This window comes from Pteronotus mesoamericanus, unplaced genomic scaffold (genome assembly GCF_021234165.1).
Source record: "Pteronotus mesoamericanus isolate MK-2021 breed Mesoamerican mustached bat unplaced genomic scaffold, CSHL_Meso_final scaffold_371, whole genome shotgun sequence".
Lineage (NCBI taxonomy): Eukaryota > Metazoa > Chordata > Mammalia > Chiroptera > Mormoopidae > Pteronotus > Pteronotus mesoamericanus.
Window position 1 is genome coordinate 1018910 of NW_026555314.1, and position 20852 is coordinate 1039761.

The 20852-nt window shown below is 53.6% G+C and overlaps 1 protein-coding gene across 1 annotated transcript in view; it reads right to left on the bottom strand.

Moving 5' to 3' along the window:
• The window catches only part of CABIN1 (calcineurin binding protein 1), a 132552-nt gene that overhangs the window by 42029 nt on the left and 69671 nt on the right, over positions 1-20852 (bottom strand). The window contains exons 28-29 of the mRNA XM_054592826.1: positions 16568-16899; positions 2577-2690 (exon numbers count right to left, since the gene is read on the bottom strand). Coding sequence (XP_054448801.1) covers positions 2577-2690; positions 16568-16899 — 446 coding nt within the window. The remainder of the gene's footprint in view (positions 1-2576; positions 2691-16567; positions 16900-20852) is intronic.

Genomic DNA, 20852 nt, shown 5'->3' on the forward strand with positions numbered 1-20852 from the left:
AGGGCGATAAAAGCAGCGGGCCCCAGGGCAGTACAGAGGCACAAACAGCTAACCCAGAGAAGGCAAAACACACAAAACATCAGTACAGGCTGCATGGCCGGTACCTGTAGGGGCTTCTGGCTGCGGGGGAAATGATGCCCACGTGCCAGGCCCACCCGACCCTCTGCTGGCCTTCCCTCCCACTGGCATAGTCTGATTGTCTTTCTGCAGGACTCATTTCTTGAAAGGCCCTGGGAACCACAGGCGTGAGCCCAATGGGGAAGGGACCTAGAGAACCCAGCCACCAGCTCAAATGTGCTCGGGGGAGCAGGTATCTGAGGTGCTGGCCTCCTAAACCCCACCATTAGGAAGGCTGAGTTCTTCACCTGTGAGAAAGAAAAGAAGTGTTGGGTCTCTCCTTCCAACATGACTGCACGGTTTGTTTGTTTTTTTAATTTAATTTTTTAATTTTAATTTTTGATTTTAGAGGGGAAGGGAGGGCGAAAGAGACGGAGAGAAACATCGATGTGAAACCTCGATTGGCTGTCTTCTATACGTGCCCCAAATGGGGGCTGTGAACATGTAACCCAGGCGGGTGCCCCCTTTGGGTTTGCAAGACGACACCCAACCAAGTGAGCCACGCCGGCTGGGGCTCACTGCACGGTCTTTAAGGGGAAAGCACCAACAGCGGGGAAGGGGAGAGGGAGGGAAAGTGTTTTCTTGAATACCTGCCATGTGCCAGATCCCAAGTTAGAGATATTGTCCCATTGTCTAATTTGATCCCTACGATTACTCTTCAAGGCAGGTAATGGGAGCCCATTTTAAAGGGGAGTAAACCAGGAGCTCAGGGAAACTGAGCTACTTTTCTGGCTCTAACTTTGGTTTAGCAACTGCAAAAAAAAAAAGAAGTCTGCAAAACATTGACAGAGGGCCCATTTCATTACTACATAAAGAGTTCTTATAAATCAATAAGGACCAATAATCCAAATAGGAAAATGAACATGAGTAGAAATTGAACAGAAGAAATTAAAACCACTAACATGATGTCACAGTTAATCCCACTGATAATGAATGAAAAACAATAGCATTTTTCACCTACCGAAGAACAAATGGACAGTTCAAAAGCACAGAGTGTTACTGAAGGTTAGGAGTGTGGGCTGGGTCTTTAGTGTTAACTAAATCTCTAAGGGCGCCACAACCCTTTGGCCCAGTAACTATTTCTAGCAAATTATCCTATAAATAGACTGTCATGTATATGCAAAGATGTATATATGAAACACTGTACTAAAAAGACTAGAAACTATAAATTCCCACAATAGAGAATGGGTAGGTAAACCGTGGGACATCCATATGTTGGGAGTACTATGCAGCTATTAAAAAGAACAAGCAAGTTCTAAAACACTTTGCAACACATACTATTAAATGAAAAGAAAACAAAACAAAACAAGGGGCAGAAGCATGTGTCCTTTGTCCTTTGTGTATACCTCTGTGCACTGGCTTATAAATGGGTAGACACCCTCTGAAAGGACAGATCACATGCAGAAGGAACAGAGGTTGCTATGGGGCAGTGGCTGGGGCCTAGCCATCTGGATGGGAGGAAGTTTCTCTTTCACTGCAAACTCCTTGGTCCCATGGAGGTAAATTAGAGATTACATCTACTACTTGCCTATAAAATAGAGAGACGGCTGGCAGATGTGGGGCTCCCAGCTCCAGAGCCCCCACCTGGCCCCCAAAAGCTCACAGTCCAAGAGAGAAGAGCCATGGACCCAGAACCACACCATCCAGCAGCTTTCAGTGGGGACCTCACCTGCCCATATGCTTCCAGAACCAGTCTCTGTCACACCCCTCTAGACCAGAGACCTGTCCTCCTTCTCTACATGTAACAAGGAATCAGGAAAACACAGAAGAAACCAAAACTCAGAGGGTGCGTGTGACTTGTCAAAGAGAGATGGTGAAAGACAGAGTGGACTCAGAAGTAAAGCAGAATGAAGGAACATTTGTCTCTATGCAGGACAGAGTGAATGAGGAAGGGGTACATGCAGGTCCTAGGGGGACTCGGGGATGGGAGGCCAGTAGGCCTTGGTGCTGGGCCATGTCCTGCCTGAGAGGTGGGTCTCCACTCTACATGGAATGTGAGGGCTGGAAGGGCACTGAAAGCCCAGCAAGTGGCCAAACTTGTTTTCAAGCAGTAGACCCAGCTTCAGTCAGAATTTCCAGCTGCCCCGGACCACACAGGGGCACACAGAGCTGCTCTATAGGAAGCAGGGCCATTAGCACAGAGCCCCTCTCACCATTGCCTGCCGTGGCCCCAGAATACCCGGGGCCCCAGAGTACGCACCGAGCTTGCCCATGCTTCTCCCCAAAGATGGGCAAACCGGTGCCCGGAGCAGGCAGTAGCACGCCAGAAGTCCCTCAGCAAGCACAGACCCACTCCCGAGCCTGGCGCACTCTCGACTGCACCACCCTGCCTGCCCTCTGAGGATGCTGCAAACCCATGGTCCTGGGAACGCCCACCCAGGGGTCCACTCGCACGCCTTCCTTCAGTGAAAAGCGGTGGCAGCCAGCAGCCTTGGAAATCAACAAGGCAAAGTACTCACGTTGAAGAAATTGGTCTTGTTCCTCTCGCAGAAGAGCCCCTGTGCCGGCATGTGCTGCAGTTGTTGCCACGGGATACTGCTGCCTAGCAACACGTCGCGGGCCCACTGGAGGTTCTGGGGAAACAAGAAGTAGGTTGGAAGTGAGTGTGTGGGCAGCTTACGGCGCCCACGGGGAAGGGAGGCAGTCCCCTCCTTCCTGGCTGCACTGGCAAAGCGGTGATGAGTGGCAGCCCCTGCCGACATTGATCCTGCAGCTCCAGGCAGCTCCGGCTGCTGACTTTGATCATCTGGCTGCGGGGCGTGTTTCTGGAACTGATTTCTTGTCTAGCACAGCTGAATCAGGAGAGCATGGCCTCAGAAAGGGCACAGCTAGGGACCCCTCAACCTCGCCAACCTTGTCAAGCTGCTGCTTAGATCTAGAGCCCCACTTTCTGTAGGGAGACCTCCACGAACCCAAATGGTCAGTCCTTGTCCACTTGTCAGCACATCGGCAGTGCTCCTTATCATGGCCAGCAACACAGCCACCTTAGGTTCAGGCCCAGGCTCACTGGGGCTCTGCAGGATGCCAGGGGCCTGCATGCTTGCAGGGGTGGGGGTTGTGTCCAAGTGCTCTCTGGGCAATGGTGCCTCTTGGTGGATTGCAGGGTAAGAACAGGAGCCTGCAGGCCTAGGTGGGACTCAGGCGGCAGAGTGAGGCTGGGCCTGGGTCTGACTGCTTTGGCCTTCTCTGGGGCCTTCTCCCTAACCCAGAGAGCAGCCCTTCCCCACCAGCCCTCTGGCCAGCCACCTTCCCCTCCCATGTCTTTACCACTGTGACTCCCATGGCCAGAAGCAGGGCTAAGCCCCCTGCATGTACCATTTCACCCCACCTCAGAACAGTGCTGTCCTACAGGGGAGAGGCCTGCAGGGACAGAGCTAGGGCTGGAACCCAGGACTACACAATGCCAGCCACTTGTTTTTTCCATAGACCCTCCCCCATTCCCAGCCTATCAGTCCTGCTCCCACCCTCCCAACCCCCGCTAGGTCCCTTCCTTGCCTTTGCACCCCTGGGGCCAGGTCTTCATCACCTCATGTCCCAACTATGGTGAGCACCCTCCCACTTCTCAGCCTGTGAACCTGTCCCATCTGCTCCCGCTCTGTTCAGTACTGGTCAGGAGGAATTTATGAAATAGTCGCTTTTGTCAGAACTTCAGGCAAAAGTGCAAACCCAGCTCCCTGGCTTGCTGGCTGAGAGCCCCCCACTGGTGTGCTCCTGAGTCTCTGCTCCCACCTCTGCACAGAGGGACACGCCCCAGAGGCTGCTGTGGGACTGAGGGCTGCCCCACCCCCAGCACAGGACAGAGCCCTGCAGCGGACTCTCTGGGGTGGGGACAGGTGAGGTTTCCAGCACACATCTCCTGGATGACACACTCCCGGAAGACAGGGCTGTTCGATGGAAGCTCAAGGGAGAGCGTCATCTCCTAGGGCGGCGATTTTCTACTGGTGAGCCACGAGCATTTTTAAAACATGCAATACCTGACTATTTAGTCAGGGTCACTGATATCTTTTCCCCTCAGACTGTCAAATTTTTAAAAAATGACAACAGTCAACACAACAATAGCTGTCTGGTGTGAATGAATCATTATACCTTTTTTTTTTTTTTTTGTCAGATTGGCAAAAATACATTTTGGTGTGCTGCAGGATTTTAGTAATTAGTTTATGTGTGCCATAAGATGAAAAAGGTTGAAAATCACTGTCCTAGGGGCAGCCTGGATGATTAAGCCTGGCACTGACTCCAAGGCCGATTTCTGCAGGGACACGGCCTGACTAAGTGGCTGCAGGCTGAGGCCCCATAAGGCAAGTCTGCCCTTGCCCAGCAGTGCCGTAGCCCGATCCAGTCTAACTAAGCAGGCTCGAGGTGTGGCCCAGTCCACAGGGACATGGACATCCTAATGCACCAGGGGGACAGGGACAGCCCCACGTAGACATGAGGGCATGTGCCATCCACAGCCCTCAGCACAGCTGGCCCCTCTGGCCTGGCACATGGGTGGCTTGCCCTCTTGCTCAGATCCTGCCCCCAGAGGGGAGTCCCCAAGCAGCAGTCACACCGAGGGCCATGTGGGGACCCCTCTCACTGCGGTTCAGCGGCTGTCAGGGAGCAGCAGCCGCCGTTTGCTGAGACATTTTTTCCTCCAGGACTCACAGTCCTGTCCAGGGCCTCAGGAACCCGATGCTGCAGCCATTCACACTGAGCGATGGGGCTTCCTGCTTGCTGAGGCACCCCTTCTCTGCGCGTACCGCTCGCCCCCCCGTCCCCCGGAGGAGGTGGAATTGAGCAGAGGAGAGAGGCTACCTGGGCAGCAAAAGTCCTCAACCCTTGACCAGACCCCCCATTAGGGGCGCAGGGCCACTCTGCTCCACACTCAGAAATCAGAGTGAACTGCGCAGCCCCAGCCTTTAACTTTTGAGCTCCAATACACCAGGAGGACCAGCTTGCAGTTGGCATTTCAGTGCCTCTACAGTGCCCCCCAGTCCAGCTCAGAGCCCCCACCTCCGAGACCAGTCCACCAACAAGCCCTGGCCCCAGGGTCGCACCCCTGCCCCAGAGCAGGCCTTGGAGAAACAGCGCAGAGCGAGGACACAGGACAGGGCAGGCACACTTCATTACAGGGAATAAAATCCAGCTCAGATTAGCTCAAGCAAGCCCCTCAGGACCCTGGGAATCCAGAGAGAAAGTAAAAGCTCAGGCAGCTCAGGGAGCCCAGGAGGCTCATGACCTACATTGGTACTTGGCCATGACCACTCAGCCTCATTGCTCCTTGGTTCAAGGTCTCTCCCAGGGGAGATGAGAGGCTTGGCTTAGGCAGCTGTTGACTATCAGTCTCATCAGCCATAGATGTACCCTCACAGGATGGGGCACGGACAGGAGACCCCTCACTGAACTTTGAATACAACAGGTGAGCCCACCCAAGCATGCAAAGGAGACCCACGTCAGGTCCAACCCAAGTAGGTCAGGGAGGCTTCCGAAGGAGATGACACCTGAGCTGTTTTGCACAAGGCTCTCGTGGGACTGAAGGACTCACAGAGGCAAAAGCCCTGACATGCAGGGTGGCCAGTGGGGAGACAGGAGGCAGGGGAGGACTTGGGCCCTGGGCCCACCCACGGGCCAGAGCCCAGGCTTGCTCTCCCCTTCTTCTCAGGTCCTAGTCCAACATCCCCCCCACCCCCGCCCAGTGCCCGTGCAGGAGTCCTGAGAGACGCTGTTCCAGAGCTATGACCCCAAAGCCTCTTCTGGGGCTCCCTGGGGACTTGTGGAAAGTATCCAGGTAACTCCTTTAAGTAACAGCAGTTTCAGCGGGGGGGGGGGGGTTGATGGGGGAACAAGGCTTAAGGAAGCATCTTCACAGTGGCCATAATTTTCTGAAGAATACCAAGAAAATAAAACCCAACGAAGATTTTCTTCTGGCTGGGGACACATGAGAGCACAGTTCTGAGGCCATGGGAAGTGGAGGCTTGGGTGGGGACCTTGGTCCAGGCCCCAAGGATGTGGGACAGGAAGGTACACCCTTCTGGGCTTCTGTTTCTGCCACCACTCTGCAGCTTCTCCAAGGCCATCAGCACCAAGACTGCACTCCCGCCAGACAGTCAGGCAGGCAGAGCGCAGAGGACCAGGGAGGGAGGAGACAGGGGGAGACCCAGGGCTCTGAGAGACCTGAAAACCTGGCACTTGAGGAGAGTTCAAGAAGCACTGGCCCACCAAACCCAGCCAGGACTGGCAATGAGCCTCCTGCAGACTTGGCCGGTGCATACTAGCGGGAAGCATGGCTCCCCAGGCGTCTCCCAGACCCGCTGGAGAAAGTGCCGGTCAATAGCTAAGGCACAGCGTCCAGCTGGACTTCCACATCTGAGGCCCCAGATGGGAGCTGAGAGGGACCGGGCCAGTGGGGTGAGGTGGGGGCAGGGGGAGCTAACCCGCACACTGCACGGGTACCAGAGCCTAGCCCACAGCTTTGTGTTGTGACAAAGTTGCGACTTGATGCCACCTGAGCTGAGCACAGAGCTGTAACTCCTCATCCCATGTAACATGTAACATCCCATGTAAAGCTCAGACAGGTTCTAGAGCTCACCCAAGGCTCCAGACATGACCCGGGCTTGCTGTCTGGTCCAGGGCAGAAGGCCTCAGAGACCTGGGCTCTTCCCCTACCCCCACAGGGTAGACACGTCACTTCACAAATCTGTCTTGTCACGTGTTATGAGCTTGACACAGAGCCACCACCAGGGGTAACTCTCACAGCAACACCCTCTCACACCCTGTCACCGATACCACTGGCACAGTGCCTCTGGCTCAGCAACACCTCTGGCAACAGGAGGAACACGCTCGCCACAAAACGGCACCCATCTTCCTGGGATACACAAGGCCCCTGAGGCGTCTGCATGGACCTACTCTGAAAGAGGGCAGAACACACACTGAATGCCCTAAAGGGGGGAGGATAGAGGGCAGCAGGGTCCTGGTGAGCGTGGGGTCCTTTCACTCCTCTGCTCGAAGGTCTCACCTTCCTCAAAGTGAGGGTCAAGCTCCGCACTTCAGTCTACCCACCCACATGCCAATGCGCCCCTCCCACCTCCCTGTGCTCGGCCCCCTGGCCACACCTGCCTCTGCCTGCGCCTTGGCCCCCATGAGGTCTCTCAGCCTGGTGCCATCTCACCCCACCCCACGGCCATCTGAAACAGCCTCTTCCACTAACTCCCCAACAGCTCTGCTCTCTGTTCCTACCTGTCTGTCAGCCACAAGAGGGTAGGCACTCAGCCTGACTTCCTTACTACTGGCTCCTCAGGGATCAGACCAGTATGAGGTCTGTAGGGGGATGGGACAGGTATTTGGGGGAAAGAATGAAAGGAAAACAGGTAGGGTTTGAGCTTGCAGAAAATGATCAGCCCGACACGCCAAGGGGACAGTCTTTGGCCCAAAGACAGGAAGGTGCTACAGGACATGGAGGAGTGGACGGACCCAGGGCACTGGAGGTGAGAGTGCAGGGGCGCAGCTGCTGTCCTGAGGCTCCTTCACTCAAGGAAGCTGTAGGGAGAAGAGACCGCTCGAGAGCTCACATGTTGGGGGGGCGCGGGGGGGAACTGGAGCATGAGGTCTATCTTTTTAAAACATTGTCTACTGTTCTCCAGTTCTCCATGGAGGCACGGAGTACACTGCCTTCAGGTATTTTCACTCTGCACCCCAACTCTGTGCACTTAAGTGTGGGGGCTTTGCTGTGCACATGACTGTATGCCCAGCATCTCAAACGGCCTCACACATGACTACTGCTGTGTAGTCAGCTGCTGAATGAAAGAATGAACCTGCAGAAATGCATAAGAACCATGATGGAGGGAAGGCACTGAAACACAAGCAGTTCTGCCATGTCACGGCTTGTGGAATAAGCTGGTGGACACTCTTCTTTCCAAACTTAAACAATATATTTATAATGGATGCTTCCAGTGGAGTGCTCGACCCATTCATACTGCTGGAACCCATATCTCTCTGTGGAGAGAGAACCAGGAACACAGTGGCCCTTATGAGGGCCACTGCACAGCTGATCCCCACAGAGGGCTGACATTGGTGGTCAGCAGTCACAGTCAATCCCTGCAGCTGACTGGCCTGGATAAATCCCTCCCATTGAGCTGTCAACAGCAACCAAGTTTTAACTACAAGAGGAAGGTGTACTCAGCCCACATGAAGGGCACATCTTGAGTATCCAGCTTGGGTGATAGGGGAGGCTATGCCATTGGACCCTACAGGACACCTTCTACATTAGGCCACACCACCAAGACATGGGGCCAAAGCATCTCTGCCTAATACATAGAAACAAACACAGGGAGGCTGCCAAAACGAGGAGACAAAGAAATAAGGCCCAAAAGAAAGAACAGATCAGAACTCTGGAAAAAGGGCTAAAAGAAATGGAGATAAGCATTCTTATCAGATGCAGATGCAGAGTTCAAAACACTGGTTATAAGGATGCTCAAGGAACTTAGTGGGGACCTCTACAGCATAAAAGAAATCCAGTCAGAAATGAAGGATACACTAATTGAAATAAAGAACAACTTACAGGGAAAGAACAGTAGAGTGAATGAGAATCAAATCAATGAGAAGGCACATAAGGAAACAAAAACAACCAATCAGAACAAGAAGAAAAACAATCCAAAAAAATGAGAACAGTATAAGCACACTCTGGGACAACTTCAAGAAGTCTATCGTTCGCATCATAGGGGTGCTAAAAGGAGAAAAGAAAGAGCAAGAAGCTGGAAATCTATTTGAAAAAAAAATAGTGAAAGAAAACTTCCTTAATTTGGAGAAGGAAATAGACATGCAAGCCCAGGAGGCAGAGAGGGTCTCCAACAGGATGGATGCAAAGAGGCCCACCCCAAGACACATCATAATTAAAATGCCAAAGGTTAAAGATAAAGACAGAATCTTAAAGCAGTGAAAAAAAAGAAGTTAGTTACCTACAGGGGAGTTCCCATAAGACTGTCACCTATTTTCTCAGAAGAAACTCTGCAGGCTAGAAGGGATGGGCAAGAAATATTCAAAGTCATGAAGAGCAGGGACCTCAGCCAAGATCACTCTACCCCGCAAAGATATCATTTAGAATTGAAGGACAGGTAAAGAGCTTCTCAGACAAAACTAAAGTTCATCATCACTAAACCATTATTATATGAAATGTTAAAGGGATTTATTTAAGTAAAAAAAGAACTATGAACAATAAAATGGCTAAAAATACAAATCTATCAACAATTAAACCTAAAAACAAACTAAGCAAACAAGAAGAACAGAGACAATCATAGATACAGAGAGCATTTTGATAGCTGCCACATGGGAGGGGTGTGTGGGGAAATGGGTAAAGAGATGGGAGATTAAGCGGTACAAATAGGTAATTATAGAAAAGCCACAGGGATGTTAAGTACAATATAGGAAATGGAGTAGCCAAGGAACTTATACATATGCCCACGGACATGAACAATGTTGGGGGGACTGACTGAGGGAGTGGGAGTGCTGGAGGGAGGGATGGCAAAGGGAGAAAATTCAGGCCAACTGTAATAGCACAATCAATAAAATATAATTTCAAAAATTTTTTAAAAATAGGAATGCATAGCCAAGATTCCTGAGCTTAGAAAAGTACTGTTTTCATTTTGCAAACCACATAAAACAGGCTGGGATCTGCACTGCCCCAAGGCTTCCAAATGGGGGGCCGGGGCACAGCATCTTTTTGCAGTAGGGCCACTTTTACGTATTCAGAAAGGGAGTAGGGGGCTGAAGGAAGGTGGAAATGCCTTACCCTGTGGCCAGCACACCCTCCTGATGCCTGGTATGGATCATGAAGCTCACCACCTGCCCCTGGGACCACGGCTATGATCTGGACAGGCTAACTAGCCTCTTGACCACCTCACACCCTTCAGTCTCCTGAACAATCCTCACCTGAACCTCACTTCCTGGTGACAACCTAGGTGTTAGTTGTGTCAAAGAGCTATTCCAGCCCAGAGGGGAAATCCACACGGCAAAAGGTGAGCTTCATCCCACAACAGGGCCAACGAGACTCAGGCCTGCCCTAAAGAGCAGGAGGAAAGCCCTTTGGCCACGTACAAGCTGACCAAAGGCCAAGCCTTGACATGAGCAGTGCAGGGGCTACATGACACAGGTAGAGGCCCAGCCCAGGGACCAGATTCAGGCTGTGCGCTGAGCCCCAGGTAGGCAGCCTCTCCTCCCACAGACCAGGCCCTCCTTCTCTCCCCCTGCCCTTACTTGGGGACGCTGAGTGCCTGCAGCTCACTGCCCTGCTCCAGACACCCTGACTAGCAGCAGCCCTGTTACTGTCTAGCCTCTGTGCCTGGCCATGATCCCGAGAGCAGGGGCTGGTATGTTGTCCTACTTCTGCTATCCCCTAGCCTCTGCCACCAGGCCAAACACGCAGCGCACTTTCAGTGAACATTTCCTGGGTCAGCCTTGAAGCCACCATTAGCTGCTATGTGCCTTTAGCAAGAAGCTGGGCATCCACCCTACCTGACCAGGTAAAGCATCTGGGTCAGAGGGCCTGTCTCCTCCATCTGGAAGGTAAAAGGCAGAGGCAAGACTTGAGCCCTAAGGGCCCTCACCAGCCTGGCCACTGCTCAGGGCAGGGTCCAGACCTCACCACATCCTCACCAGGGGGTGCAAGACAAGCTGCTGTCTCCCTTGAGCCTTGGCTCCCAGCTCCTCTGTCAGGTAGGGTACCAAAGTGCTGGCCCAGGTCAGGCTGTCCAGATGCCCCACTGAAGTTGGCTTCTTGTCCTCTTCCTCTTAAGACATCGAGGGATCTGGGAGGACCAGAGACCACAAAGGGGAAGAACAGCCCTGGGTTGGGACCAAGGGACAACCACAAAGCAGGTTAGGGGAGTAGCAGTGACCTAACCAAGAGGTTTTCCACAGAAAACCAGCTCTGGAGAGAACCACCAGTGTTCCCAAATCCTGGCCTCTGTGCAGGGGACACACATCCCTAGTGTGCCCATGCTCTTGCCCCCAAGAACTGCCACTGGGGCAGGAGCTTCTCATGCACCTCCAGGCCCAGCACCAGACAGGTGCCTGTGAGAGAACCTGAAGTCTTCTTCATTCTAGCCTCCTAGTGGGTGTGAAGCAGCCATGTCAGCATGGTTTGGATTTACATTTGCCTGATGGTTAATAGTGTTGAGGCTCTTTTCCTGTGCTTATTGGCCATTTGCATATCTTCTTTGGATAAACGTCTATTCATATCCTCTGCCCATTTTTAAATTGAGTTGTTTTTAATTACTGAGTTGTAAGAGTCCTTTATGAATTTTAGATACTATCCCTTATCAGATATATGACATGTAAACATTCCTCCCAGTCTGTAGATTGTCTATTCACTTTGGTAGTATCCTTTGAAGAACAAGTTTTAAATTTTGATGGTGTCCGGTTTATTTCTTTTGGTCACCTGTGCTTTTGATGTCATATCTAAGAAACCATAGCCTAATCCAAGGTCATGAAGAGCAACACCTATGTTTTCTTCCAAGAGTCTTACAGTTTTAGCTCTGAAATTTAGGTCTTTGATCCATTTTGAGTTCATTTTTATACATGGCGTGAAGGCAGGGGTACAACTTCATTCTTTTGTATGTGGCTATCTAGTTATACCGGTGTCATTTGTGAAAAAGGCTGTCCTCTCCCCCACTGACGTATCTTGGCACCTTTGTGGAAAATCAATTGACCATAGATGTCTATGTTTATTTCTGGACTCCCAATTCGATTCCATTGATCTATATATCCATCCTTAGGCTAGTACCACACTGTTTTTTATTTGTAATTGCGGTATAAAACACATACATAAAATTTACTATTTTAACCATTTTTAAGTGTACAGCAGTATTAAATATATTCACACTGTTATGCAACAGATCTATAGAACTTTTTCATCTGGCAAAACTGAAACTCTATACCCACTAAACAACTCATTTCCTCCTACCCACAGGTCCTAGCAAGTGCCATTCTCCTATCTCTCTGAATCTGACTACTTCACGTACCTCATATAAGTGGAATCATATAGTATTTGTCTTTTGGTGACTGTTTATTTTGCTTAGTACAATGTCCTTAAGGTTCATTCTTGCTGTAGCATGTGTTAGAATCCCCTTTCTTTTTAAGGCTGAATAGTATTCCACACTGTTGTGATTACTATAAATTTATAGTAAGTTTCGAAATCGGGAAGTGTGAATCCTCCAAGCTTGTTCTTTTTCAAGGCTTGTTCTGGGGACCATCTTATAAACTACTCTGTCCTAGGTCCCTCAGAACAGGAGGTTGGCAGGGGCTCAGTTCCCCAAAGCAGTGGGTTGGGGGAGGCCTGGGCAAGGGTGCCCATGGATCTCCGGAGTGAAGGCCAGAACCCTCTGGATGAAAAGCATTCCAGTCTATGTGATCTTTTTCCTGGGCTGCCTGTAGGCTCAAAGAGCCAGGTTTTTATGAGGACAAACTGAGTCCTGGGCTCAAAATCCTGGTGAGGACTCTGATCTCCGGGATTGTAAGGGATGAAGTAGCTAGGCTTCGGGCCCTGTGGACAGCAGTAAAAGTGATCTTCCCCGCTCACAGTGTGGAGAGCATCCGGAGCACACCTCAGGCGTCCCTGGCCATCGGCGTAGGCCAACAGGAGGCCTGCCTGTCGGCACTGCGACCAGCATGTGTGCAGCAAACCCAACCTTGGGCAGAAGGGCAGACTTAGGCAGGGACATCAAGGGTCCACCAGGGAAAGACCCAGCCCTCAGAAGGCCTAGTGAAGGGGCTAGAAGACATGGGAGATGCTGACATAGAGGAACTGGGCCCTAGCATCCTGGTGGGAGGCCCAACTGGAGGCAAGAGGGAAGGAGAAGGACTGTAGGCTGAGGGCTGGTGCACGGTGTGCCCAGCACCCCACCCTCGGCTTGTTGTCACAACAATTCTGTGGGAGCATCACGAGACAAGAGCCCTGAGATCTTCAAGTTCCTACATAGAGCCAGCATATGGACCCAGGTGAGACAGGCCCCAAAACCCACATCCCCTCCCCTCCCACAAAATACTGCTGCCCGCAGCTAAGCAAGCAGTGCTCTACCCATGAAGGCAGCTTCTTTGCGGAGGCTGAAGAGCTCTGAGCTGAGCAGATCCGCATGTGGGGGCACTTACTGAAAGGCCATGCACAGCCCCGGGGGCGTCTCCAAAGGCTTGAAGATGGGTGCTCTGGCAGCCACTGAGCCACAAGATGGCAAAAGGAAAGTGCCACTGCCAAGCCCACAGACGGGACTCCATGAAGCAATGTGCGGCTGTTAAATACACACAGCGGGAAGTGTTTGTTACCAAACAGCTGTGTTTGGAAAGCGGTGGCTGCCTGTCAGTTAATGGTTCTGCATTAGTCATTGAGAACAGGAGCAGTGTCCCCAGATCTGTGGCCATGCTGACACCGGGGGCCCAGCCCCCAGGACGGCAGCATTCTCCAGGCAAGGTTGGCCTTAACTCAGGCTCTCAGTAGAGCCAGTGACCTGCCCTTCAAGTTGGGGTGGCAAGGACTACTCAGCAAAGGTCTGAATGGAGGAAACCAAGGAGCCATCAGGGATACAGTCAGGACGTAGGATGTGTGGTGGTCTCCAGAGCACTGAGCATGTCTGGCACCCATGCCGTTGCTGCACAAGAAAGAGGGTATTTTTTGGAATCAAGGCCAGCATTCCTTTTCAGAAAACCAGGGATCCCAACCTGGGAACACAACTCACAGAAGAGACACAGGAACGGAATGTGACATCTGTGGGGGGTTGCCAGGGACACTGACTGACGTTCATGGGGCAGACAGCCATGCCAGCCTCTGTCCCCACTACCGGGGATGGCTGGGTCACTCGGAGACTGTCACAGGGTGACCAAAATGACCAGGAAGACATTCACAGAAAGAGCGAAATGGCAAACTGTGGGCACAGACGCTCTAATGTGCGCACGGCCAGTGGAGTGACTGGGCCTGGGTGAGGCTGCTGGACTCGTGCCAGACTATCACTCACACCTGTGTGACTGACCCTGAGCCAGGTGCCCAGATGTCAAGTAGAAAGGACATGGTCCCCACCTCCTAGAGCTGAAGTACCTGGAGCCTCGGAAGTAACAGTCAACAGTGTGTGCACACAAGAGCTGGGAAGAAACAGACACAGAATGCTTTTGTTTTAGGGTGGCATAATTGTGAATAGGAGAATGTCCCCTCTCCTGTTTTTCTTTACTTTTGACATAAATACTGTTCTCTACTTTTAAAAAATTTCCCCAGTGACAGGACAGGTTGTGATAATAGCAACCAGTGCCTGGGGCTTTGGGGAGCCCTTTTTGCCTGCAAAGGCTCCTTCCTGCTCAGATGAAAGCCATTCACTCTGAGTTGGGGGGAGGGGGGAGAGGGGAGTGGAAGGCTGACCACTAGGGACTCTGTAGGGCCCGTATCATAGCTCAGCTCTCCCTCCACCGAACCCTGCATCTCCCTCTTCACTTCCACAAGGGCTCTTCGCCAATAGGCATCTTGCACCTCAAATTCCATCTCAGCTTCTGGAGAAGGCAACCTGCCACACCTTGTCCTGCTCTGAGTGACCACACCTGGCAGGAGCTGTATGGCTGCCCGGGGGAACATCTGAAGAGGGGGACACCCAAGGCGGGAAAGGCCTGCATGATGGTTGCCAGCATCCCTTCCACCCAAGACTAGTGAGAGCTCCTGCACTGGGCTCTGCTAGTCCCAAAGGAGGGAAGGGAGACAGTTCCCAAAGCAGTGCTGGTGCATGCTGGAGACAAGAAGGAAGCATCAGCCAATGGGACCCTGCAGACTGCTACTGGGCGGGGGCGGGGGGGCGGGGAGGAGGTGGCGCAGAGGTTCATTAAGACCCAGATCTGCCTGGGCCCAAAAAGGCAGGACACCAGAGGTAAGTTCCACTGTGCGGTGCACGGCGGGAGGTGAGCGGGCCAGGCTCAAGCCTGGCGCCAGCAGCAATGGTGGGCAGCAGCAGCTGGGAAAGGTAGGCGCCCTGCAGCAGAGACAGAGACCCAGATATGACACCCCCAGCCCCAGGCCTGAGGATACCCGCTCCACCTGCTCTGCTCTGGGAAAACCAACCAGGCCACGTGAGTGTGCTGGAGGGTCACTACTGCAACAGGGCACTTACCTGTGCCTAGTCCCCAAAGAGACTCCTGCCAAGTAACAACTTCCTGTCATATAACCCATGCCAAGCCAGTGTCTGCCCCTCTTGCCAAGTGCCCTTCCGGAAGTTCTTCAAACATCCCACAGAAAAACTAGCGACAGGAGCTGGCCGGGGCCTCTGGGAGCAGAAGGTTTTGAGCATGGACGTTGCGGAGGAGGCAGCCCAGACAAAGCAAAGACCACAGCCCCCGCTATTTGCTCCTACCACCCTGGCCCTCAATGGCCCTCACCCTCACCCTGGTTGCTCACCCAGGCCTGCCACATGCCCAGGCAGCCTGCCCTCTCCTGCGGCCCACCACTGCCCCCCACGCCGCCCATGGCCACCCTAAAATTCTTCACAAGTGTCTTCACGGAGCCAAAGCGGCAGCCCACCCTACACGCCACCCCACTATCTTCTCTGTATTATTTACCACAATGTACTTGTTTTATTTGCTCAACCACATGTTTTCAATCTGTCTGCCCCTCTGAATGTGGCTCAACAGGGGACAGAGACCATGACCCGGGTACTGTCTCCACAGTGTCTCCTGGGTAAGCAAGGAGAGAGTGAAAGAATGCACAACATGCCACAATCCCTCCACAAATGCTAAATGCCAGCTTAAAGGCCTGACTGGGAAGCCGTAGGGACTCTTAAGCCTGGGCCACAGCTGTTATGAATTGCTACATCATCTGCTTTCCAAAAAGAGCTGGGGGAGGCTGTCAGCACCCAACCCCCATGCGACCGGGGCTGTGAAGATGGCTCTGGCAGCTGCACCAGAGAGGTGAGTCCAGGGACAGGGAGACAGCAAGAAGGCCTCTGCAGGATGCAACCAGAGGGGACAGTGCCCAGAGCAAGCAAGACCCTGGGACAGAGGCAGGGGGCCTCTCTGCCTCCAGAGGACGTGCACGGTGGGCCATGCCGAGGATGACCAGAGACCGGCCGGGGTGAGGGAACCTGACAGCAGGGCGCAAGTCGCTACACAGACCCTCACAGGTCAGAGGAAGTGAGCCTGTGGCCCTCATCCTGCACCCACAGCAAGTACCCAAGCTTGTGGCCCCGCTGTGGGAGCAGCCTCCGTGCCCACTCCCCTTCGATCCCTCTCTGCAGCCTGCAGCCCTCACCACCTCTGACCTGGAAAGCTGACCATTCTTGGACTGACGCTGTCTCCTGCAGTCACCTCTCCCATCCCTCCCAGCAATGCCGCCCAAGGCCTTCAACAGCTCCAATCTGTTTTTGTTCTGTCCACCAACCCTCGAAGACATCTACGAACCCTAGGAATATTGAACCCCTCTCCCGACCTGCTGGGCCCAGCCCCACTCCCAGCACCCACTCACGCGGTGGGTCTTGCTGTAGGTGTACAGGGAGGCCAGCCGGTAGAGGCTCTTGTAGTGCTGGGGGAAGCGGCTGAGGCACAAGCGGAAGGAGGCGATGCACTGCTCCGTGAGGAACTGGCGCTGCTCCTCAGCACCAGCCGGCAGCCCCTGCGGGAAGGCTGCTGGCTCCCCCGAGGGGTCCCCTCTCTTCCTCCCGTCCCACAGCGTGGGTGCAGATGCTGAGGACTTGGCAGGGATGCAGGCAGAGGCTGGGGGCTCTGCAACAGGCTTTTGGCTGCCTTGCTCTGTGGCTCGGAAGCCTTCTGTGCTCTCCAGGGATTCGTCAGTTTTCCCTACAGTTAAGAAGAAGGAAAAAAGTCACCTCGGTTTTAGGTTCTGCCCTAAGTGGTTCATCACCAGTGATGGAGACCCCTCAGTGAGCTGACTGGTGTAGCTCGCAGTCTCCTCCCTGTGAAACTGGATGTCCCAGCTGGCACCTAGCAGAGGGGCCCCAAGGCTGAAGAGAGCAGGCGTTAGAGTTGGACTCTGCATGGTGGCACAAGGCTGTTCCGCCTCCAGGGACTGTGCCGGTGAACAGGGAAGCAGTGCAGAGAGAGCAGGTGTGACTGCCACCACCTTAGAACAGAAGAGCCAGGAAAGGCACACAAAGGGCTGCAGCTGCGCCACCAGTCAGCGCCTCAGCCCACAGCCTGCCCAACAGCCTTCTCCAGGGCGGCAGCCGCTGCTGGGTGTGAACCCCGAGCACCTGGGCACCCGGGACTGCACCAGGAAGGCAGGGCAGGCCGCGCAGGAGAGCCTGGGCTGGGCGACAGGGGCTGCAGCAGACGACTGGCCAGGGAGGAAGGGATGAAAGGAAGGTGGTGGGAGCATGTCAAGGGAGAGTTGGCCCCCAGGCACCCAGCACTCTGGCACAGGCTGCCCGGAGGAGGCCGGAGGAGCAGGCTGGCACCAACTCTGACGCCTGTCGGCCCTGTGTGCTGAGCCCCTTCCTTACTGTAGCAACAGCCAGGACAAGGCTAGGACAGTACAGATTGGGCAGGGAGTAAGGCCCCAAGTTCCCCTCTCACTGAGTCTAAGCACAACCAGGCAGATTATCAGGTGCACGTCAAGCTGGCCCACCACTGCTCTTCTTGGTAAGTAAAGAATCTGAGCAGTCACCCTCTGTCCCCCTCGGCTGCCAACCCAAAGCCAGGCTCCTCCCAGGACACCCAAAGCCACCTGCTATCGGTCCTGCCATCCCCCCAGCTCCCCTCCTGGCCTCACACACTGTGACCAGCCACTGGGAACATCTTGCTCCCTGTTGCTGCCTCTCCACTGTCTCCTGCATCCTGGGCACACTCCCTGCCCTGCTCCCTCTCCTGCTCTCGCCCCTCAGGACTACACTCAGTGTCCACTCCTCCTGTAGGCCTCCTCGCCTGTGCCTGCCTGTCCGATGGCATTGAGCCCACTGGGTTTATGCATGAGCGTCTCCCCCCTTCCCTGTGGCCTGGAGCCTAGCACAAGGCCTGGGGGCTGTTTGAAGCTGAGGGAAAGTCTGAGAGACAGATCGTATCTGATCTCCTCTCATGGGAGCGCAGGAAATCTCTTAGGTCCCACCCACGTCCACTCATAGCCCAGCAACATCAACTGCGAGGCTGCCTCGGGTCAGCGCCCATCTGACGGGGAATACCATCGCCTTCCTCAAAAATGTGCCAGTTTCTAGTGTGTTCAATTTGAAAACCACATTTCAAATGTGGCTCAACAAACACAGTCTAGGCAACGACTCTGGACCCAGCCAGCCTTTGTTGGTGGCAAAGGGGAGCCAGGGAAATCGGATGAAGGTGCAGGGCTCCCAGGAGTTCACATGCAGCGGTAAGTGCTTGGACACAAAGATATACAGAAACACACTTCTTAGAAAAGGTGAGTGGAGAGTCAAGAATTACTCCTAACAGAGCTCAGAATGCATGTCTAAGGACACATTAAAAAAACAGCAAAATAGTGAGGCCAGACTACATTAAAAACCCAACTGCTCTGGGTTCTGGGAGATCTGAGGAAGCTCAGGGGAGATGGGCGACATGGCTTCCCACAGCATCCACTTCTACCGCTGAACAGGCCGCAGAGGTCACCTTACTGGAAGGAAGAGGGTCAGAGGTGTCAACAAGCCCACACAACTCTTTCTGGCCAGGATGTCTAATTCTAACCCTGGTGGCATGAAGACAGGGACTTCCTCCTACTGAGAGAAGGCGAGCAGGTGCATCCTGTGGCCACTCTGGCCTCGGCCACCACCTGCCACCAGCCACCAGGACTGGCTTGGAGCGGCCATGGTGCGTGTGCCAGCAGAGCAGAGCACAGGAGCCGTCCGACCTGCTGCGCCCGGCCCAACTCTGCACTAGGTGCTCAGGCACGGTCACCAAGCTTCTACTTGACCAGAAGGGGTAGGCACAGCCGCAGGATGGCAATCCCTGTGGCTAAACCAGCATCCTCAGCCCGTTGTCAAGGAGACCACTGGTGCCCGCTACCTGGACCTCACAGGATGTTGACAAATCTGCTGCCCTCAGAGTGATATAACAGAGTGGGCTTGTGTCTAGGTGCTGAAATTGTTGTGGCTTTTTTCTCTATTAAAACTATAAATCTTTACTGTTGCTACATTCACATTTTAGATATTTTCTGAAGCTCTGACTCCTGAAAAAGCGAGCTTCAGCTGGCTGCAACAGTCACCTATGGAGAAACCTCTTTTCTCAAGGCACCTGGGTACATGTCGGAGCAGAGAATTAAATAAGGGAGGCAAGCCCTTGGGAAATGGAACAGCTTGTGCCTGCTGGACAGCTTGGGATTGAGTGAACCTCAGTGCCAGACAGGGCACAATTGTCTTTTCTGTTGCCTGGAGCAGACCTGAGCTCCTCTACTCCCTGTTACTCCACAAGAGATGTGAAATGTGTAAGTGAGGATCTGTACCTTATAACAGGGCCATGTACCCTCCTGGTCCGTGGCCTGTTAGGAACTGGGCCGCACAGCAGGAGGTGAGCGGCAGGCGAGTGAGCAAAGCTTTGCTGGCATTACTGCCTGAGCTCTGTCTCCTCCCTGCCAAGTCTGTGGAAAAACTGGCTTCCATGAAACTGGTCCCTAGTGCCAAAAAGGTTGGGGACCACTGCCTTTTCACACCAACTGTGAAAGCAGCAACAGGCTAGTGGCAGGGCCTGGAGAACTAGGGGTATGGGGCACACTCAGGGCCCACACTCAGTGCTGGCTTGGTCCCACATCCTGGCTTTCCACCAAGGGCAAAAGCTGCTAGAGCTCTGGGGCCCTGGTGGCTATGGCTGCTGCCCAGTGGGAACCCACAAGAATGTGGGTCAGCCACTGCCACTGACCAGGGTCAGTCCCGGAGGGCAGTCAGCTCTTCACATTCTCTGCCAGGTGCAGTTCAGAACATCTCTCTCTCCCAACAGCAAGTTCATCAACTTCACCACCCAGGCAGGGCAGGGCTTACAGGGGAAACATGAGCCCACAATGGTTCCTTTCAAGCCCATCTGCTACTGTAGTAACTGGTTCTATCCTAACTTTCTTTACCAATGGCCAGCCCTACACACTATCTGCTTAGTGCACTGGCTCTGGATGGGAGGGAAAAGGCAGTGCGCTCCTCATATGCCTGAAAAGGCCTGCACAGGCTGGGCCGGGGCAAAGCTGACCTCCTCGCAGCTCAGCAACCCCCCAGGCTCCCTCCCTTCCCCAGGCACAGTGAAGAGGTACAGCAGCAACCACAGCAGTTTGCTGCTTGATGGACCACAGACGAGAGGCCTCACTTGTCCATTGGTAAAAATAATCTTATTTTTGAGACTGACGTGAACAACAGTCACTGTGTTAGAGTGTTGGGAGTGTAGGTTACTTCTTCCTTCCCCTTCCAGGCTCCCTGCAGTGCTTCTGGCAGCTGTGGAGCGTTAACGTTGGTCTGGGATAGTATGATGACTGTCTAGTGAGAAAGCAGGGCATTGGCCTCATCTCTCGAAGGGGGTCCAGGGCAGGTAAATCCATGGCCTGCTTGTCCAATCTGCAGGGCATGCAGTCTCATCCCCTTCTAAGGCCAGCTAGCGGAGGCTGGCAAGGAACAGAGAGCTGGGAGAGGCTATCTCTAGTGCACATGGCTCTGGCCCCACCGCCACAACTACATGTGAGCCCCTGAACCTTGATTCTCCCATCCAGGGCCTGTGCGGCGACTTCTCAGGGTTAGGCCCTGGACCCTGGGGTTGCCAGGTTATCATCAACCTCATCTGCCCATGTAGCCCAGCTAGAGAGGCAGCATGGGGTAGTA